Below are 17,505 nucleotides of genomic sequence, written 5' to 3' on the forward strand. Positions count from 1 at the left end.
GCTTAGCCACGACGGGCGGGGGCGCACGGTGGCGCATGATCAAGGCACTAGTGCCCAGGGAGGTCTTCTCCCCCAGCACCTTCAGGCCTGATTGTATCAGCCTGTTTGAGGCTTATCCCAGCCCCCAACACCCCCTCAAGACGGAATTTCTGTGAGGACAGTATTTCCCTTGGAGCAAGGTTCCCCCATAAGCGTTCCCTGAGGTGAGGTGCCCATCAGGACAGCATTTTCTTCCAGGGAGCATCAGCCTCAGGAAGCAGTTTCTATCAGGAACCACGCCCCTCAGAGCAACATTTCTTATAGGATGGTGTTCACCTCAGAGTAGACATCCACTCAGGACCGTGTTCCCATCTAGTCTTTGTACTTTAGAGACAGAGTCCTCTCAGTGTGGCGTTCCCTTCAGACTGATGGCATTATACTCAGAGCAGCATTTTCCTCAGGATATCAGAATAGTGTTCCTTCAGGACATCAGTGCACTCAGGATGGCCTCTCCCTCCCAGCAGTATTCACTGAAGTACAGGGCCCTCCCAGAAACTCCTTTCTTTCAGAGTCGTGTTCTCTCCGAGCAGCCTTCCCTCGGGGCAGCACACTGTGAGCACTGCAACCCCTCAAGGCGGTGCTCCCCTCAGGGCAGCATTCCGCTGGAGCATTCTTTCCCTCAATACAGCATTGCCTTCAAGACAGCATTCTCCTTAGGACAGCATTTTTGTCAGGACAGCATCACCCTCAGGAGGATGTTTCCTCCGAGCAGCAACCCCTCAGGAAGGCCTTTGCCTCAGAACAGTATCATTCTTCTCAGAATAACATTCCCCTCCCAATGACGTTCCCTTGACGGTGTTCCCCCTGGAGCACGTTTTTCCTCAGGAAGCTGTGACCCTCGGCACTGCCTTCCATCAGGGGGGAAGCACGTGCCGAGGTTGGCTCCCCCGAAGCTCATGCTGTGATTCACACAGGGACTCGCGCCCCCAGCCGGCCCCTGTGCAGTGGCTACTGCTGTTGCTGAGCTCACCAGCCTGAAGCAGCCACCCAGAGCCTGTCAAGGCTGTTGTCAGGGATTTTCTTCAGAGGCATTAGTTTTGTGAAAAGAATGTGCCGAGGAAAGTACAAAAGGAATGACTGACTCTAGGTAGCCCAAGATCAGCACCATAGGGGAAGCGAGATGTCTTCTCGTCAGGACAGGTTACCACAGATGCTAGAAGCAGAGGGTGATGCTGTCACTGCCCAAGGGTGTTCCTCTTCCTAAACAGATCTGGGACAGACCTTCCAGTCTCCGTCTCCCACCCGCTTGCATCACTAACGTTCTCACACCTTCGCTGTTGCCCCCACTCATCAGGCCGGCTGCCATCTCTGCCCCAGGCCCATCCCACCTTTGGCCCAACCCTGCCGATCCTGACATTCTCCCAGGTCCCAGTCCATGGCTAGAAACCTGAGCGATCCACAGGATTGCTTGTTTCTCTTTAGATCACCCTGCTTGAAGAGCTCCATTCTGCCCAGAGCCCCATTTTTTCCCCTGACATGTTTTTGATTTTCTGAACTAGGTGGCTCATTACAAAGTTCTAGCTATCCCAAAACACAGAAATTTAAAATAAAAAATATATATAAATCTGTTTGATTGAGTGTATCATACCACAAAGGTCATCTATAATGTTCATTAAAACAAACTGATTTAATATTAGAAACCTTCTAGACGGTAGGAACTAGTTGAGTTTAATATGACTGTGAAGCACTCCAAATCCATAGAGGTACACACTTGGATTTGTGCTGGAAAAATGTCAGGAGTAATTAACCCCTCTCTCCGGTAACCGGGCCGACTCGTGCTTGGCTGCACTCTGGAGTGTGCGTAGAACAGGGTCTCCGAGGTCTGAGGCAGAGCTGGCTCAGGGTGTGTTTGCTCCCTGCCCTGAGCTCACTTGCGGAGCCACAGGAGGCACGTACAGCCCTCTCAGCCTCAGGACTTCATATAAAGTTGGAAGGAAAGCCCTGGCCGGTGTGGCTCAGTGGTGTTGGGCATTGTCCTATAAAGAAAGGTCACGAGTTTGATTTTCATTTGGGGCACAGGCTTGGGTTGCAGGTTCAGTCCCTGGTTGAGGGTGTGCAAGAGGCAATCTATCATTTCTCTTTCACGTTAGCCTCTCCCTCTCTGTCTCCTTCCCTAATACTCTCTAAAATTAAAGAATTTTTTAAAATCAAGTGGAAGGAAAGCCCTTTGTCCACTCAGCAGTGAGTGTGGCGGTGACTGTTGTGGACAAGCCCCGTGTGGAGTCTCAGACGGGGCAGGATGAACCCCACAGAGGCTGGAAAGTCCCGTTATTTCCAGCTAACGTGTGACATCCACGCCGGGCGTGCCAGACAGACAGGCTGCTCACCAACTGGACATCTGCTCCCAGGCGTCCTAACATATAGAGCCCCCTTTTGTGCCTCAACAGCAGTTTACTGGCTACTTCCAAAGGCATGATGAGGTCCTGACAGAACTGGAAAAGACAACCAAACGCTGTAAGAAGCTAGAGACAGTGTACAAAGAGTTCGAGCTCCAGAAAGTCTGCTACTTGCCTCTCAACATGTTCTTGCTGAAGCCCATCCAGCGGCTGGTGCACTACCGCCTGCTGCTGGGACGGCTGTGTGGGTACTACACGCCCGGGCACCGCGACTACGCCGACTGCCGTGGTGAGTGGGGCCCGCGGGGCTGGGAGGTAGGAGCGGCTTCGGCAAACCTGAAGGCAGGGTGTGGCCCCCTGTACAAGGCCAAGTGTGCAGTGGTCAGAGCTGGCCAGGGCCCCCTCCCCGCCTCTGGCTGATGGAGACGAGCAGGCCCTGCGTCTGAGCGGGGTCTGTCCTTCGGCGCCCCACCCCTGGGCGAGGCCCTTCTCCTCTCCAAATCTGAAGAGTGTAACGAAGGACTCTGACTGTCCCGGATGGCTCACAGGGAGTGGGCACTGTGACCAAGACAGAGCCCCCGGCAAGTGCGCTGGGGGTTCGAGTGACCCACTACCGTAGGCATTTCTGTCCTGGAAGCCTTGGCTCTAAAACTCAAACAGGGTGGCCAGTTAGAAGTTTCCGACATAAACGGAGTCTGTCATTTTTTGTGTTGGAGGAACAAAACAAATACGGATATTTTTAACCTACAGTATGACTTCTGGTTGTAGGATAAATTTAGCATGGGAAATCCGTCTGTTGGAAGGTTTTTCCAAGTGAACTCACCATTATGATTACGAGTGAAAGGCGAGTGCTCCCTGCAGCAGCACATGTCCTAAAACTGCAGCGACACAGAGATTATCACGGGCCCTGCACGGGATGACGTGTGAATTCTTGAAGGGTCCGTGCTATTTTTTAAAACACTGAAAGATGAAAGACCTGCACTTCCCCCCGCTGGCCTCCCATAGCCATAAATGGGCATAAATAGTACTTTCTGATATGAGAGAAACCAAATGGATCACCCAGTGTTGCCTTCACTCTAAAAGCAAGTGTTTCATGTTTGCTAAGAAGGAAAAGGCACGATTGTCAAAAAACTTTCCCAAGCATTTTCACAGAAATAAAGGTGTAGCACATTTAACATGCTGCCCTCTGTCAGCCTTCCCCTGAACTGGGGGCCCCTCTCCAGGTCATGGGGGGGGCCATGCCAGGGAGAGAGCTGGGCACACACACCACTCGGGTTCCTCATCAGTAAAACACATCTCATGGGCTGATGCAAAAGCTCCATGAGGCTGCGTTTCTGCAGGTGCTTTGTAAACTGCTGACTCAGCTTAGTGCTGATCACTGGCAGCTGAGACGTTCATTCACTTCAGTGTTTTTGGAGGGCTCGGCTGACAACAGCAGTTGGAACCCCTTCCCACAACGACCCACCCACCCACAGGGCCAAGGAAGAGGCCCATTGGGTGCAGATGTTACCAGCCCTTTTGGTCTTCCCAAGATCTTGAGCTTGAAACTTTAAGTTGGGGCTTAGAGAAGCCGGCCACGCATCGTAATTTTATCCCTCATCAGGAAGGGTTTCTCAAGGGCTATGCCTGGGCTGGCCAGGTGCGAAGTGTTTGTGGATGGTTTGTCAACATCCCTCTGGTCCCATGGAGACCCGGGCACGGATGGTACTGCATGCAGCAGCCTCACGTCAGGTCTGGCAGCTTCCAGTACCAGCCAAGGGCCTGTGGAACCTACACGGCAGCCAGACCTTCCAGCCCTGCACTCCATACACACAGCATCCAAGAGCAAGGTGGCACTGAGGCCATCCAGGGCAGACCCATGGGGCCAAGCAGCCTGCCACGAACAAGCAGAACAAAGAGTCTCTGCCTACAGCATGTGTCTCAGGCTCTGAGAGATGGTGAGGCCGCTGAGGGGCTGGAGGTCAGGAGTCTGCACAGGGCCGGCTCCAGGTATCCACCCCTGCGGCGGCATCACTGACTCTTACAAGGTCTCAGTTCGCCATTTGCTTCTTTTTCTGGCTTTATCCTCCTGAAGCTGTGGGGCAGGCATTTTCCTCTCTGCTGACGAGGACAGGAGCCCTCAGTTACAGCTCTCTCTTGACCAGACACACAGGGCTGGAGCTGGGTGGGGTTGGACATCTCCTGTGGTCCTTGGGACCTCGAGGGGCTGTGGCCAGGCAGTTTGGTGGCAGGGTCTCCATAAGTATTGTGACAAGGAGACGAGGAAGACGTGGTCGCTGCACCCAGGGGCAGGGCCAGGTCTGGCCAAGCAGCTATGGCCAGTGTGGCCTGGTCAGAGCTTTGCAGACCACTGTCAATGACTGGTTTTATGTTTCATCTGAATATGTTTTCCTTCCTGATTCTAAATTTTCATAACTAGGCTTGAACTGTAAGATTAGCATCTGCTCCTCCATTCAAGGAGAAAATTACAAATGCGTTGAAGGTGCAAATTACTTACAATTTAAACTATAGTGAAGGAAATACTTCTTTGCTCATAACATTCGTCTATCTACGTAGACTGTTCTTTCTCTTTCCCACACTCCAGTATTGGACAGTCAGCAGTTTGGGGCAAACAAATCCAAGTTTTGATTCATCTGCAAGAACATGCACTCGCTGTGCCTGGCAGTCAGAAACCAAGGGTGGAGTTTAAGTAGAATGTTCTTTGAATTAAAACTGACTTTTAAAATGCCAGTTCCTGTCACAAAGTTGGGGGGGATCTGTGCCACCTCTGGCCTGCCTGCGCAGCCACCTGTGCTGTGGGTCTCCTCTCCCAGACGCCCTTGAAGTCATCACAGAGGTGACCAGCACGCTCCAGCACAGCCTCGCCCGACTGGAGAACCTGCAGAAGCTGACGGAGCTGCAGCGGGACTTGGTCGGCGTAGAGAGCCTCATCACCCCAGGCAGGGTGAGTGGCTGGGGCTTTTTGAGCAGGTTACTTCGTTGTTTTGGTTGAGGTATCATTCACGCACCACGGAACTCTCCCTTTCAAAGTGCGCAACATAGTGGTTTTAATGCATTTACAGGGTGTGCGGCCATCACCGCTGTCTAGTTCCAGAACATTTCACCCCACCAGAAAGAGCCCCAGACCTGTCCGCGGTCACTCCCCGTCCCCAGCCCCATCCCCGGTCTCTGGTGCCTGGTCCCTGGCAGCTGCTGTCCTGCTTTCTGTCTTTCTGGATTTACCTGCTGTAGACATTTCTCACGATCACAATCTTACAGGATGTGGCCTGTGTCCAGCTTTCACGGGGCTTCGTGTTTTCCGGACCCGCCCACACTGCAGCGTGTCAGTGCGCCGTTCGTTTTGTGGCTGCATAGCGCCCTGTTCTCTGGGCGCCCCACCTTCTGTTTGTCTTTCATCTGCTGATGGACATTGGGTGGCTGTCCCTTGCTGGCTACTGTGACTAATGCTGCTGTGAACGCTTGTGTACGAGTCCTGTGTGGACCAGTGTGTTGAGTTCTCCTGGGTGTGGGAGTGGAATTCCTGGGTTCCGGGGTAGGTCTGTGTTTAACATTTTGAGGCAGTGCCCTAGTTTTCCACAGTGCCGCCGCCGTTTTTCATTCCCAGCAGGAGTGACGTGGGTCCCAGTCTCTCCTCACTGTCTCTTCAGTTCTAGCCACCGATGGTGAGCACGGCGGGCACCTCCCAGTAGCTGTGGTTGCGCTTCCCTGAGGGCGGCGTCAAGCACTTCCCACGTGTTTCTGGGCGTGTGCAGGCGCCTCTGGAGAAACGCCTGCTCGGGCCCTTTACTTGTGTCTCAATTGGCTTGTTTGCCTTCGTCCTTTGAGTTGGGAGGTTCTTTATCCACTGCGGGTACCAGACCCTTCCCAGAATGATTTGCAAATACAGGCTCCTGTTTTGTGGGCTGTCTTTTCACTTTCTTGATGGTATCATTACAACATGAAAGTTTTTAATTTTGATGAAGCCCAGTGTATCTTTTTTTGTCGTTGCTGGTTGTGCTTCAGGTGTTGTAGCTAAGAAACTGTTGCCTAATCCAAGGTACGAAGGTTTACCCATGTTCTCTTCTAAGTTGTCTACACCTGTTTGGTCCATTTCGAGTTCATCTTTGTGTGTGGTGTGAGGTAGGCGCCCAACTTAATTCTTTTCCCTGTGGATGTCCGGTTGCCCCAGCACCGTTTGGGTTTATTCCTGAACTGTCCGCTCATCCCCCGTCCTGTGTCTCCCGGGCGGCTGGCTTCCTGTCACGTGTGCCTTGGCTTTGAACTCAGCACTGTCGGCATAAGAAAGGTGTTTTACTGGTCTCACGGGGATGCCGCCTGCCTCAGTACAAAGCTGCGCGTAACGGAGTCTGGCTGCTCAAATCGCATTCTGCATTGGCCCGGTGAGAAGAAGGCACTGGGGACGTGGGGCCGCGCACTCAAAGAAACCAACCGGGACTGGAATACCCGGGAGGGCAGACCCTCCGGAGTTGGGGCCTCCGGGGCCGGGGCAGCCCCAGTTCTGCTTCCCATCTCTCCTCGGCAGCGGGGCTCAGGGTAGTGCTGCCGGCTGGGAGCGCCCGTGGGTCTGCGGGGCTCTTGTTACACACTGTTGTCTCCTAGTGTCCCACTGTGTCTAGGAGATGGTGGCCCCAGGGAACCGTCACTGAAGGGACCACTAAACAAGAGTAGCTCCTCAGAGAGGTGGGTGGACTTGGGAACCAAGTCTGGACTCGGGCTGTCCACGGCCTCATGGCCTGGCCCCACCTCCTGGAGTCACCAGGATTCACGGGGACCGATGCCTGCCGCTCAGCCAGTGCCTTGCACGCAGTAGGTGCTGTGCTGCCACCCTAATGGCTGTCGTTAGTCAGATCGCCCCAGTCCTGACGTCACAGCCCAGGGACCCCGGTCTCCTGACTGTGTGTGCCCGTCAGAGACAGAGCCTGTGCCAGTGTCTCTGCAGAGCGAGAGCTGTTAGCCGGGCAGCAAGTGCGTAAGCAGGTACAAAGGTAAGAAGCAGCTCAGGTGTCTGGGGGCGAACTGCAAGGCAGGTCCCACCGGGGGCGGGGGGTCAGCGCTCAGTGGGGAGATGCCCGTGGGTCTGGCCTGCACGGGTCTCTGGGGCTGAAGTGGGCTCTGCGGGGGCAGGACACCTGCCAGCTGGATTGGCAGCTGCAGGAGGGGACTGTCACTGGTGGGAGGAACGCTGGCCAGTGACCCCCAGAGCAGGGCTAGGGGCAGCTTTGGAGGGGGAGCCAGACAAGGACACCTTCTCCTCTGCTTCCTCCGTGCGCTTCTCTCAGTTCCTCTGAGACCCACTGAGGCGGGGTCCTCGCGGCGTCCTCCGGGCGTGAAGATACCTCTTGTCTGAAAGGAGCAGTGAAGGCGAAAGGTCTCCGGACACGGCCCACACAGGAAGTGCGTCGTGTTGCCAGGGCACTCGGTTCCCGCCACCAGTGTGGGGCAGCCGTGTGGGGCCAGGGTGGCCTCCGTGCAGGGCCTGGACTGGGTGGCAGGTTCAGAGATGTCCCTGGGTCCTGCAGGCACAGTCAGGCTTTGGAGGGAGCAGCAGAGCCCTGTCCTCTTCGTCCTGTGGCCGCCTCCTCTTTCCACAGAGGGCTGCCCAGGACACGGGTGGCTGGTCCCGCCGCGGCTCCTCCCCGCCGCGGCCTCCCCCCCTCTGCCGGGAAGCCTTTGTTACATGCAGCGTACCTGGAACACGGTCACCTGTCGGCACTCGGTGGGGGCCAGGCGCGCCCCTCCTCCTCCCCCCAGTTTTTCTCAAAGTTGAACTCCTGTCATGTCCATAGCTGAGCCTTCCAGAAGCTTCTCCTCAATCAGAGCAGCACCCTTTGCTTTACACGCCACCCTACAGCAAGGCAGCCCGCAGTGAGACTAGGCTGCAGGTGCTCAGCAGAGTTTGAGGCCCGAGGTAACTGACCGAGTTAACTGACAGCACCTGTGACTGAGCCGCAGGCGGAAGGGAGGCGCGGAGGGTCCTTGGGCGGCTGGGAGAGCTGGGCGGGCCTCGTGAGGGGCGCACCAAGGGGCCGGCCGCCCCGCCACAGGCGTCTGCGGAGGCCGCCCTGGGCCGGCACAGAGGGGCCTCGCTGCTGTCTTTCAGGAGTTCATCCGGGAGGGCTGCCTTCACAAGCTCACCAGGAAGGGCCTGCAGCAGAGGATGTTCTTTCTGGTAGGTGGGGGCAGCAGCTCTGTCGGGGGGTGTGGGTGGCCTCAGAGTCACGTAGGAGCCAAGTGAGGGTCACAGAATGCAGGCTGGGCCCCGGCTGGTGTGGCTCAGTGGACTGAGTGCCGTCCTGAGAACCAAAGGCTGCAGTTCCGTTCCCAGTCGGGGCACGTGCCTGGTTGCGACCCAGGCCCCCAGTAGGGGGCGTGTGAGAGGCAACCACACGTTGTTGTTTCCCTCCCTCTTTTTCCCTCCCTTCCCCTCTAAAAATGAACAAAATCTTTTAAAAAAAAATGAAAAAACAAAAACCAAAAAACCACAGTCCAGGTCAGCTGCCTTCCTCATCCTGGGCTGTGGGATGAGCAAAGCCAGCAGCGAGAAAATCCCACCTGCCTGTGGCCACAGGGTGCCCGCCCTGCCAGCTGAGAGCTCTCGGGGTCTAGCTCTCCGGCTGTGACTGCAGGAGCTGAGGCCTTTCAAGGAGTCCCTGCTGCCACCCTCACACCCGGTCACAGAACTGGGCCCCCGTCTCCCGGACAGGGGTGGCTGGCCCAGGACTTCTGCCGCTGTGTGTGGTTACTAGTTACCTCTCCTCAAACACAATTGTTCCCGCATAAACAATTTTTATGAGTGAAATAAAAATCCCTTTTTGCCAGAAATCTCTAGCAAGCTGAATAGATCTGACAACCCCGTAGGGCCCATGGAGTTGAAGTTGGTCTGACAGTTAAGACGTTGAAACCCTGCTGCTTGTGTTTGAAACGCGTTTCTCTAAAGCTGCCTGACTCAGTTCTCAGATGTGCTGCTGTACACCAGCAGAGGCGTCTCCGGGACCAGCCACTTCCGGATCCGGGGCTTCCTCCCGCTGCGCGGCATGCTGGTGAGTGCCGCGGCTCCGGCAGGGCGCCTGCTGGGTGTTCGGTTGTTTTCACCTGTTGTGCTGTTGTTCTTCGTGCTCGAAGAGCTCCCCCTGCAGCCCCTACAGACTCAGCCCTGGGGTCACCACCTGCACCTGTAGGACAGGCCCCCAACTCACCCGCCCACCTGCCGCCCCAGGGAGCCTTTGGTGGGAGATGCGATGAAAGACTCCGAGCGGGTGCTCGGGCCACTCTGCTGCTGCAGAGGAAGCGGGGGCTGACCCAGGTGCCGACCGGGAAAACCGGGACCCCAGGTCTTACAGCTGTGGGGCGTTCATGTCTCTGAATTGTGTCTCTCTCTTCTCCTGCACCGACAACTGCACTCCTTCGTGGCATTGCCAGTCAGTTCACACGCACGCGTGCACGGCCTGCACACAGCAGATGCCCCCCCACCACTGAGGTGGCTGCCCCTGCGTGTCAGCTCCCGGCTTTGTCCCTCCGTGTCCCGTGAGGTCCCTCAGGGAGTTTCTTGTGTGACCTCCAGTTTGCCCCTTCACCTCCGTCCCCACTGTGTTGTGCTGGCCTGGGCTATTCACGGTCCTGCTGCTCTGGAGCACTCTGTCCACCACACTCCTGTCCGGCGTGTCCCTGTCCCCCGCTGCCGCAGCTCCAGCATGACACCATAATGTCTCCAATGAGCAGAAATTCTCCACTTTAAGGTGATCTAGTTTGTTGGCTGCCTCCTTTGTGGCCAGGTGAGGACACCGTGTGAAGGTCGTGGAGAGACCCTCCCAGACATCCGCGTGCTCTCCACCTGCTGCCCCCCTGGGAGTCTGCCCTCGGCCTGGGACCCATTATAGTCTGGGAGCCGTAAAGACAGGAGGCTGGGGGTCCGGCATGGCCGACAGCAGCAGGGGTCTGTCCCCGCGGTCCCGGCCAGGCCTCCTGTCCAGGCGTCCGTGGGTGGGGCCCGCTGTGCTCTGCTCTGTCCTGTGTGGCCACCGTCTTCCTTGAGGGTGTCTTGCCTTCTGGCCCTTGAGTCCCTCCAAGCTTCTCTCAGCAAGAAGGGTCAGTTTAAAGGAGCTCACCTGCTGCTATGGGAGGCAGACACCCTGTTTTCAAGTCTCCTTTTACAAATTACACTTTTACTGTAGAAAAAATAACTGAAAATGCAAAAGGAAACGTCGCAGTTTTACCACCCAGCAGCGAGCACTCTCCACATCTGCAGGATGCCCTTCTGGCTCCGTGTGCGGTCGATGCTCTTTGCCACCACAGTCGGGCACCTGGACAAGCTGTCTTGTGACCCACGTGGGCTCTGCCTAGTGAGGCATTGAAATGTGCTCTCATGTCCCCTGTCCCTCCACCACCTCACTGCGTGGAGGTGAGATGGCCTCCTGTGTACTTGGCCGGCTCCTGCACTGCACACCCCAGCGCCACCTGGTGTTCTGAATCAGCAATAGCACCATCGCGCGCCTCTCCACACACCCCTCACCACGTCCTTGAGACAAATGCGAAAATGCGGTGTTTGGGTGCTACACGGTGTCCACGGTGCGGATGGGGCTGCTCCGTGGCTGTGGGAGCACTGGCACCGGCCGCCGTCCCACTAAGCACATCTGAGGCTGCACCTGCTGCGCCTCGGGGAAGTGCTGGGGCCTCCCCCTGTCTTCTCCAGGGCGGTAGCGGAGCAACCCCGGACTGAGCCACGCTGGCTGGGTGCTGCTCGGCCGGGGCGCTCCCTCTGGGAGGCTGCCCTGCGCCTGTCGCCTGGGTCTCCACGGTCTGTTAGCTTTGCATACACAGTCGTGAATCATTTACAGAGACGCCAGCCAACCCTCAGCGACTGCTTCTTCCTTTGCCTGCAGTTTGGTTTTATCTTGTAGAATTGAGATCCACCCAGACGGGGACTGTGTTTGCCTTGTTCCTGGAACACCACCTGGTACATTCTGGTTGAAGAAGTGAATTTAGACATTTTTATGTAGTCGCATCTGTCCATCTTGTTCCCTTAGGGTTTCTGTCCTTGGTGCGGGTTCTGGAAGTCCTCTCCATGCCAAGATTACATTGACACTTTATTTTCTAGTACATTTATGGTTTTGTTTTTCTCATTCAATTGATCTACCTAAAATGTTCCGTTGAACGTTATTAAAATGTAGCATTTTCTACCAGTAGTCAGTTTGTTACCGGGGAGAAACCTGAGTCAGGGGCCCCTGCCCCCCAAGCCTGTTCCTCAGTTCTTGTCTCACTCCCATGAGATGAATGCAAGTGAGAGAGACACATATAGTGGAAATGAGAGAGCGAGTTTATTTACGAACACACGAGCACAAAGCTGCAAGCAGGCACCCAGCAAGTCTGAACTCCCCACATACGGAGGAAATAAAGCCGTCAGTAAGTGTGTTAGTGAGTGAGTTGGTTTTACACACTTGAGCCGAGGTGACAAGTGGGCCCTCGGCTAATCCGAGTGCTGACTATCAAGGTTCAGGGGCTGTATGCGTTGGTCAGCTTCTAGGTTCCTCCCCGCCCCCCCCAGTTCTAAACCTTGGGAATGAGGCACAGCTGCATGGTCTTTCCCTCTGTTAGTAAAGACGCTTTGCCTTCATTAGCGAAATTGCTACGAAAGCTCCCTTCCCCGCACAGAGTCTCCAGGGCTTCCCTCCCTCCTGCACCCTCCCTGCTGGTGATCTTCGGACGCCCCGCAGTCTTATCGGACCAGGCTCAGCACCGCTGAGTCCACAAGCGAGGCGGGGCTCTCTCCCGCTCCCTGCCTGAGTTCAGTACCTGTCCTGACGGGTTTTCCTGTCATTCGCTGGACACTTCGTCTCCTCAGTGATCTCAGAGGCAGCCTGTGCCACGTCCACAGCCCTGGGCGTCACACCTGGGCTCCTTCAGCGTTTGGCGTGTCTGTCCCGGCAGTGGTCCTCTCTCTCCCAGTTTGTGGTGTTATACGGACAGCCACTGTCTGGGGAGTAAGTTTCATCCCTTATTTGCCCTCCTTTTTAAAAGCTGCTTTTTATTCTTGAGTATTTAATTCTTCCAATAGATTTTGGAGTCATTTGGACAAATCCCTTCAAAAAAACACATTGAGATTTCTATTGAAATTATATTGCATTCATGTGCCACTTAATGACAGGGATATATGTTGAGAAATGTCTCGTTCTGTGCCTTTGTCGTGTGAACCTCAGAGTGCACCCCCCGGACCCAGATTGCACAGCCCCTGGGCCACACGCCTGTACTGACCCTGCAGGCAGCTGTAACACAAGGCTGTCTGTGTGTCTAAACGTAGACAAGGCAAGTGTGGCATAAAAGATACAAACGGAAAAAAGATTAAGAAGCGGTAGAGCCGCCTAGCAAGGTCTGCCTTCTAAGTGCGGGCCGGGTGCTGAGCCACGGGCCGTGTTCGCAGGGCTGGAAGCTGCTCTTGGTGCGTCTCGCGTGAGTGGTGAGTGCGTGTGAAGGCCTGGGAAGGGTGTCCCTGCACACGGCTGTAGACGTGCCGCACAAACCCGTGCACACGGGCGAAACTTCCCAACAACCCGAGACTAAATCAAGCACGAGAGAAGAGGATGCCGAGGGGCCCGGTTTAAACGTGAGGCGTGTGAGGCTGTTGCCGGTGTAAGACATAGCTGCTGTTTCATGGGAAACTGCTTTAAATCTTACAAAGACTACACCCTAAAATAATGACAAAAAGTACAGTAAGTCCATAAACCAGTAGCAATTTATTATTAAGTCATAATTGTACTGCTGCCCTTTCCTGTGACTGGCAGGTGTGTTCACACCTGTGTCACCACAAACTCATGAGTGACGTTTGCATTAGGACACTATGACCACGTGGTCACTAGGCAGTAAGAATTTTCCAGCTCCACCCTGGCTGGTGTGGCTCAGTGGATTGAGTGCTGGCCTGTGAACCAAAGGGTCACCGGTTCAATTCCCAGTCAGGGTATATACCTGGGTTGTGAGCCAGGTCCCCAGTAGGGGGCACAAGGGAGGCAACCGTACATTGATGCTTCTCTCCCTTCTTTTCTCCCTCCCTTCCCTTCTCTAAAAATAAAATTAAAGAAAAAGAATTTTTCAGCTCCATCATAATGGTATAGGGCCCCCATCATATAGTCTGTTGACGGAAGTCTTATGTGTCGCTTAAATGTAAAACTATTTATTTTCTTAGGGGAAGGCTAACACCTGGAAAGCCTCCTGCTGGCCATTGCTCGGGTTAATTTTAGGACTTTCATGCCCAGTGCCGGGTTCGGTGGCCACCACTCCTTCCTCCCTCAGGCTGGCGCACGGGACCCATCTGTCCAGTGAGCTGGACTGTCACCGACTGGTCCTGGGGAAGGGGGATGGCTCTGGGCTTGAGAAAGACCACCTTTATCATGATAGAAGTTTCTTTCCAATTCTAAGAGGTATTATCAGAGGTAACACTTAGGATTTGAACAGTTGCTTTCAGCATTTAGAGAAGTGATCGCTATTTTTCCTTTGACTTTGTGGCGGTTTGGACGCCAAGTTTATGAAATGGTCCAACTCCCTTGTTAATAATAATGCTCAACGCTTTTTCCTGTGCTTGATTTTCAGCTAATAGTGCTGGACCCGCCGGTGAGTAGTTGGGTGGCCGGTGCCACAGCGTGGGGACCCCTCGTGCCTCCCGTAGCCCCTCGTAGAGCCAGTGTAGACCTGGATGGCACGGGGTTTTCCCGTCACCTGTGCTGTGCTTCTGGCTTGGCACAAGCCAGCCCTGCTCCTGGCCCAGACCCTGCCTCTCCTCCCGCCCACAGGCAGAAGAAAGCGAGAGGGAGTGGTCGGTTCCACACTGTTTCACCATTTATGCAGCTCAGAAAACAGTCGTGGTGGCAGCCAGGTAAGGGCCTCCCCGTCTGCGTCCCTGTGGCCTGGGGCCCAGGAGCAGAGCTGCCAAGTCCAAGGTGTCCTTCCACAGCTGCAGGAGTCGCATGTGCCCTGCGCTGGGGTGTCAGGGGGAAGCTCCACCTGGGAGTCTGCCCCCCGAGACTGGCTGCAGCCCTGCCCAGCTGCTCCCTGCGCCTCCGGCTCAGAGCTGGACAGGAATGGGCCTACAGAGATGGCTGGCTGGGGGGGAGGGGGGCACAAGCCTTTTTGGTGCACTCAAGTCAACATCGTGCCAGCAGCTGGGGGGCGAGCCCCTACTCTTCCCCTGCACCTGAGCCCCCAGCTGTGCAGAGTGAAGCTGACAGGCAGGCTCAGGAGCAACGAGTTCCCACAGTCAGCTCAAGGGGAAGCGGCCTGAGCTGAAAGGCCACAGGGCAGCCCCGCCTCAGCCATCAGCACAGTGCGGTGCTCAGCCCCTCCCCTGGAGGGGCCCGGTGGTCCCAGCCAATCTCTCCTCTCAGCAGGCATGGGGCTTTCAGAACAGGGAACGGCAGCTTAGTGGCGATCCAGCAACCAACCAGTCCCATCTCTGAGACTTTAGAAATCTTGTTTCAGGAACTACCCAGTAGAGAACCCCAGTCCTCCCCAAGGTGCTGCCAGGGGGTGCAGGCAGAGCCCCCAGCAGCATTCGACAGTCGTCTGGACCCATAAGACAGGCGCCCCCACCCAGTTCCCCTCTGGGAGGCTGGCCAGGCCCTGCAACCAGCGCTGAGCTTCAGCCGTCCCCCCACAGCACTCAGCTGGAGAAGGAGAAGTGGATGAACGACCTGAACGATGCCATTGAAGCAGCCAAGGGCCGTGGTGACACAGCCCTGGCTCTGCCGGGCAGTGCCGTGTGCGCTGCCCCCCGCAGTGAGTTCTGGACAAGACCCCTGGGGACCCCGTAAACTGGTTTCTTGTGTCACCGCCTGCACTCATTCACAGGGAACTGTCCAGGCCACGCCCGGGGGTGGGGGAGTGAGCTTGTCCTCCAGAAGCTGTGTGGCTTTGCTCTCTGCCTGCCCTTGACCTGGGCACGAAGGGGCGGCTCCCTGCTCCCAGGGCCCCACTCGCCAGGGCAGTCCTGTCAGTCTCTGAGCAGAGGCGGACTCCCCCTCAGAACCCTCCGATGAGGCCTCTCTGGAGCAGGAGTCCGAAGAAGATTCCCGCAGCACCCACAGCCCCTTGGACGGGCAGGGCCAGCACCGAGCCAACACCACGGTGCACGTGTGCTGGTACCGGAACACGAGCGTCTCCAGAGCCGACCACAGTGCAGCGGTCGAGGTACAAGGTGTGGCTGGCATGAGTGCCCTCTGCTCGTGCTGGCTGCTGGGGGGGACACCCCGGGGGCCCCCTGACGGCAGGGCTGGGCCAGGCCCACAGTGAGCTGCCTGCCGCTCTCCCTCCTTGGATACAACTGCCCAGGGTTAGCCAGGGTGGCGGGGGGGAGCGTCACCCTCAGGGCCATGTGCGCCCGAGTGCTAAGTGGGTTGTGGACTCTGGCCACTGGCTCCTCAGGTCACCTCCTACGTGCCGTGGGTTGTGAGCTTGGGGGGCAGGAGTGACAGAGCCCCAAGACCAGCTGTCAGGCGGGGCCTGTGAACAGGAACGCCCCCACGAGCCATCGCTAGTGGGCACACACCTGGGTGTGGAGAGGACCACAGACGTGTCGCCCTAGGGGGGCTGCAGAGGGTGGTCTGCTCCCGGCAAGTTGCACCTCACCTCAGTCTGAACTCTTCCCGAGTGGACACCTGCCCTCATCCACCACGTGAAAGGACCTTCCAGACCTGGCTCTGTGTGGCCTGTCACCACATCCTCGCTTCACACGAGAGCATTTGTGACGGTTGTAAGGGGGAAACAAGCTCTTTAGACACAGAGGGGCCAGCCTGCACCCTTAGAGCGCACACCAGCTCCCAGGAGACCCGGGAGGATGGAGCCAGGAGGGTGACGGCGCTGGTGAGCCGGGGTCCTGGGACCCTGACGGACACACTCCGTTTCTTTCAGAACCAGCTCTCAGGGTATCTGCTGAGAAAGTTCAAAAACAGTAACGGCTGGCAGAAGCTCTGGGTGGTCTTCACCAACTTCTGCTTGTTCTTCTATAAAACCCATCAGGTAGGTGCTCGGGGGGCCTGGGGTGGCCACGCCCGTCTGTCCTGCTCCAGATTCCCCTTAGGCTCCCCCGGGTGCCTCGGCCTGTGGTGCGTGTGGCCCCGCTTCCACGGGAGGGGAGGGCGGGTGGCCACAGCACCCACAGCGCTGTGCTGCCCTGCCCTCCAGGACGACTACCCCCTGGCCAGCCTCCCCCTGCTGGGCTACAGTGTGAGTGTCCCCAGCGAGGCTGACGGCATCCACAAGGAACACGTCTTCAAGCTGCAGTTCAAATCCCACGTCTACTACTTCCGGGCCGAGAGCAAGTACACATTTGGGAGGTAATGGCGGTGGGCTGCCTGGTCCCCCTGCCCCCTTGGGACATGGCTACCCAGGTTTCCACTGGCCCTCGTCTTGTCCCACTCAGCCCATATTTGGGGTCACTCTTGGGGAGTACTTGAGCACAAGCCCACTGGTCAGAGGGCCACTGAGTGCCCTGCTTCCCAAGCACGTGTCCCGAGCATGCTGACGGCCGCCCCTCCTCCAGGTGGATGGAGGTGATCCAGAGCGCCGGCAGCTCCGCCGGGCGGGCGGCCGCCCCCAAGGAGGCATGAAGCCCCTCCTGCCTCAACGAGGACGGAGCAGGAGGCACAGCACGGCCGGCCCAGGCCCCACAGCTGCTCATCCCGTCTTCCCAACAGTGGGCCAGCCGTCTAGGTGGCCGCACAGGGACGCCTGGCAGGGACGTTGTCCCCCTGAAGACCTGGTGCAGGCGCTGTGGGGCCCCAGGGAGAACATACCTGCAAGTGGAAACGCAGGCCCGGCCCCCGGGCAGCAGCCAGGCTGGTGCCGCTCCTCTGCCGTCTTCACAGGGCAGAGCCCAGGTGGCCCACAGCCACCTGTCACTGCTGCCAGCTTGCCTGGCTGCCCTGTCCTTCCGTTCTGGTCAGCCAGGGGTGGGCACAGAAGTCTAGCAGAAGCTGCTGTGGTGCCCACCCCACATACCTCTGGAGAAGTGGAAACCAAAGCCCTGGGTGCCCTGGGAGGGCCTTTAATTTATTAGTTCCTGCCGTTGCCTAACAAGTGGGAGTTGACGGGCACCTTCCCCGTGCTTGTGCGCGCGGCTGAAAATAAACAGCATTTTTCTGCACCTGCC

At 56.8% G+C, this 17,505-nt stretch overlaps 1 protein-coding gene across 3 annotated transcripts in view; it reads left to right on the forward strand.

The window, feature by feature from the left end:
- The window catches only part of FARP2 (FERM, ARH/RhoGEF and pleckstrin domain protein 2), an 83,633-nt gene extending 66,134 nt beyond the window's left edge, over positions 1–17,499 (forward strand). For 2 of the 3 annotated variants that reach the window (XM_053655183.1, XM_053655182.1), the window contains exons 18-28: positions 2,427–2,664; positions 5,189–5,319; positions 8,476–8,544; positions 9,326–9,415; positions 13,953–13,973; positions 14,153–14,235; positions 15,016–15,134; positions 15,382–15,545; positions 16,266–16,373; positions 16,539–16,690; positions 16,897–17,499. In XM_053655183.1, coding sequence (XP_053511158.1) covers positions 2,427–2,664; positions 5,189–5,319; positions 8,476–8,544; positions 9,326–9,415; positions 13,953–13,973; positions 14,153–14,235; positions 15,016–15,134; positions 15,382–15,545; positions 16,266–16,373; positions 16,539–16,690; positions 16,897–16,963 — 1,242 coding nt within the window. In that variant the 3' untranslated portion in view covers positions 16,964–17,499. The remainder of the gene's footprint in view (positions 1–2,426; positions 2,665–5,188; positions 5,320–8,475; positions 8,545–9,325; positions 9,416–13,952; positions 13,974–14,152; positions 14,236–15,015; positions 15,135–15,381; positions 15,546–16,265; positions 16,374–16,538; positions 16,691–16,896) is intronic. The other variant, XM_053655184.1, reaches the window with a different exon arrangement.
- Positions 17,500–17,505: the final 6 nt, after the last annotated feature.

The sequence above is a fragment of the Artibeus jamaicensis genome, unplaced genomic scaffold, assembly GCF_021234435.1.
Source record: "Artibeus jamaicensis isolate MK-2021 breed Jamaican fruit bat unplaced genomic scaffold, CSHL_Jam_final contig_944, whole genome shotgun sequence".
Classification (NCBI taxonomy): Eukaryota; Metazoa; Chordata; class Mammalia; order Chiroptera; family Phyllostomidae; genus Artibeus; species Artibeus jamaicensis.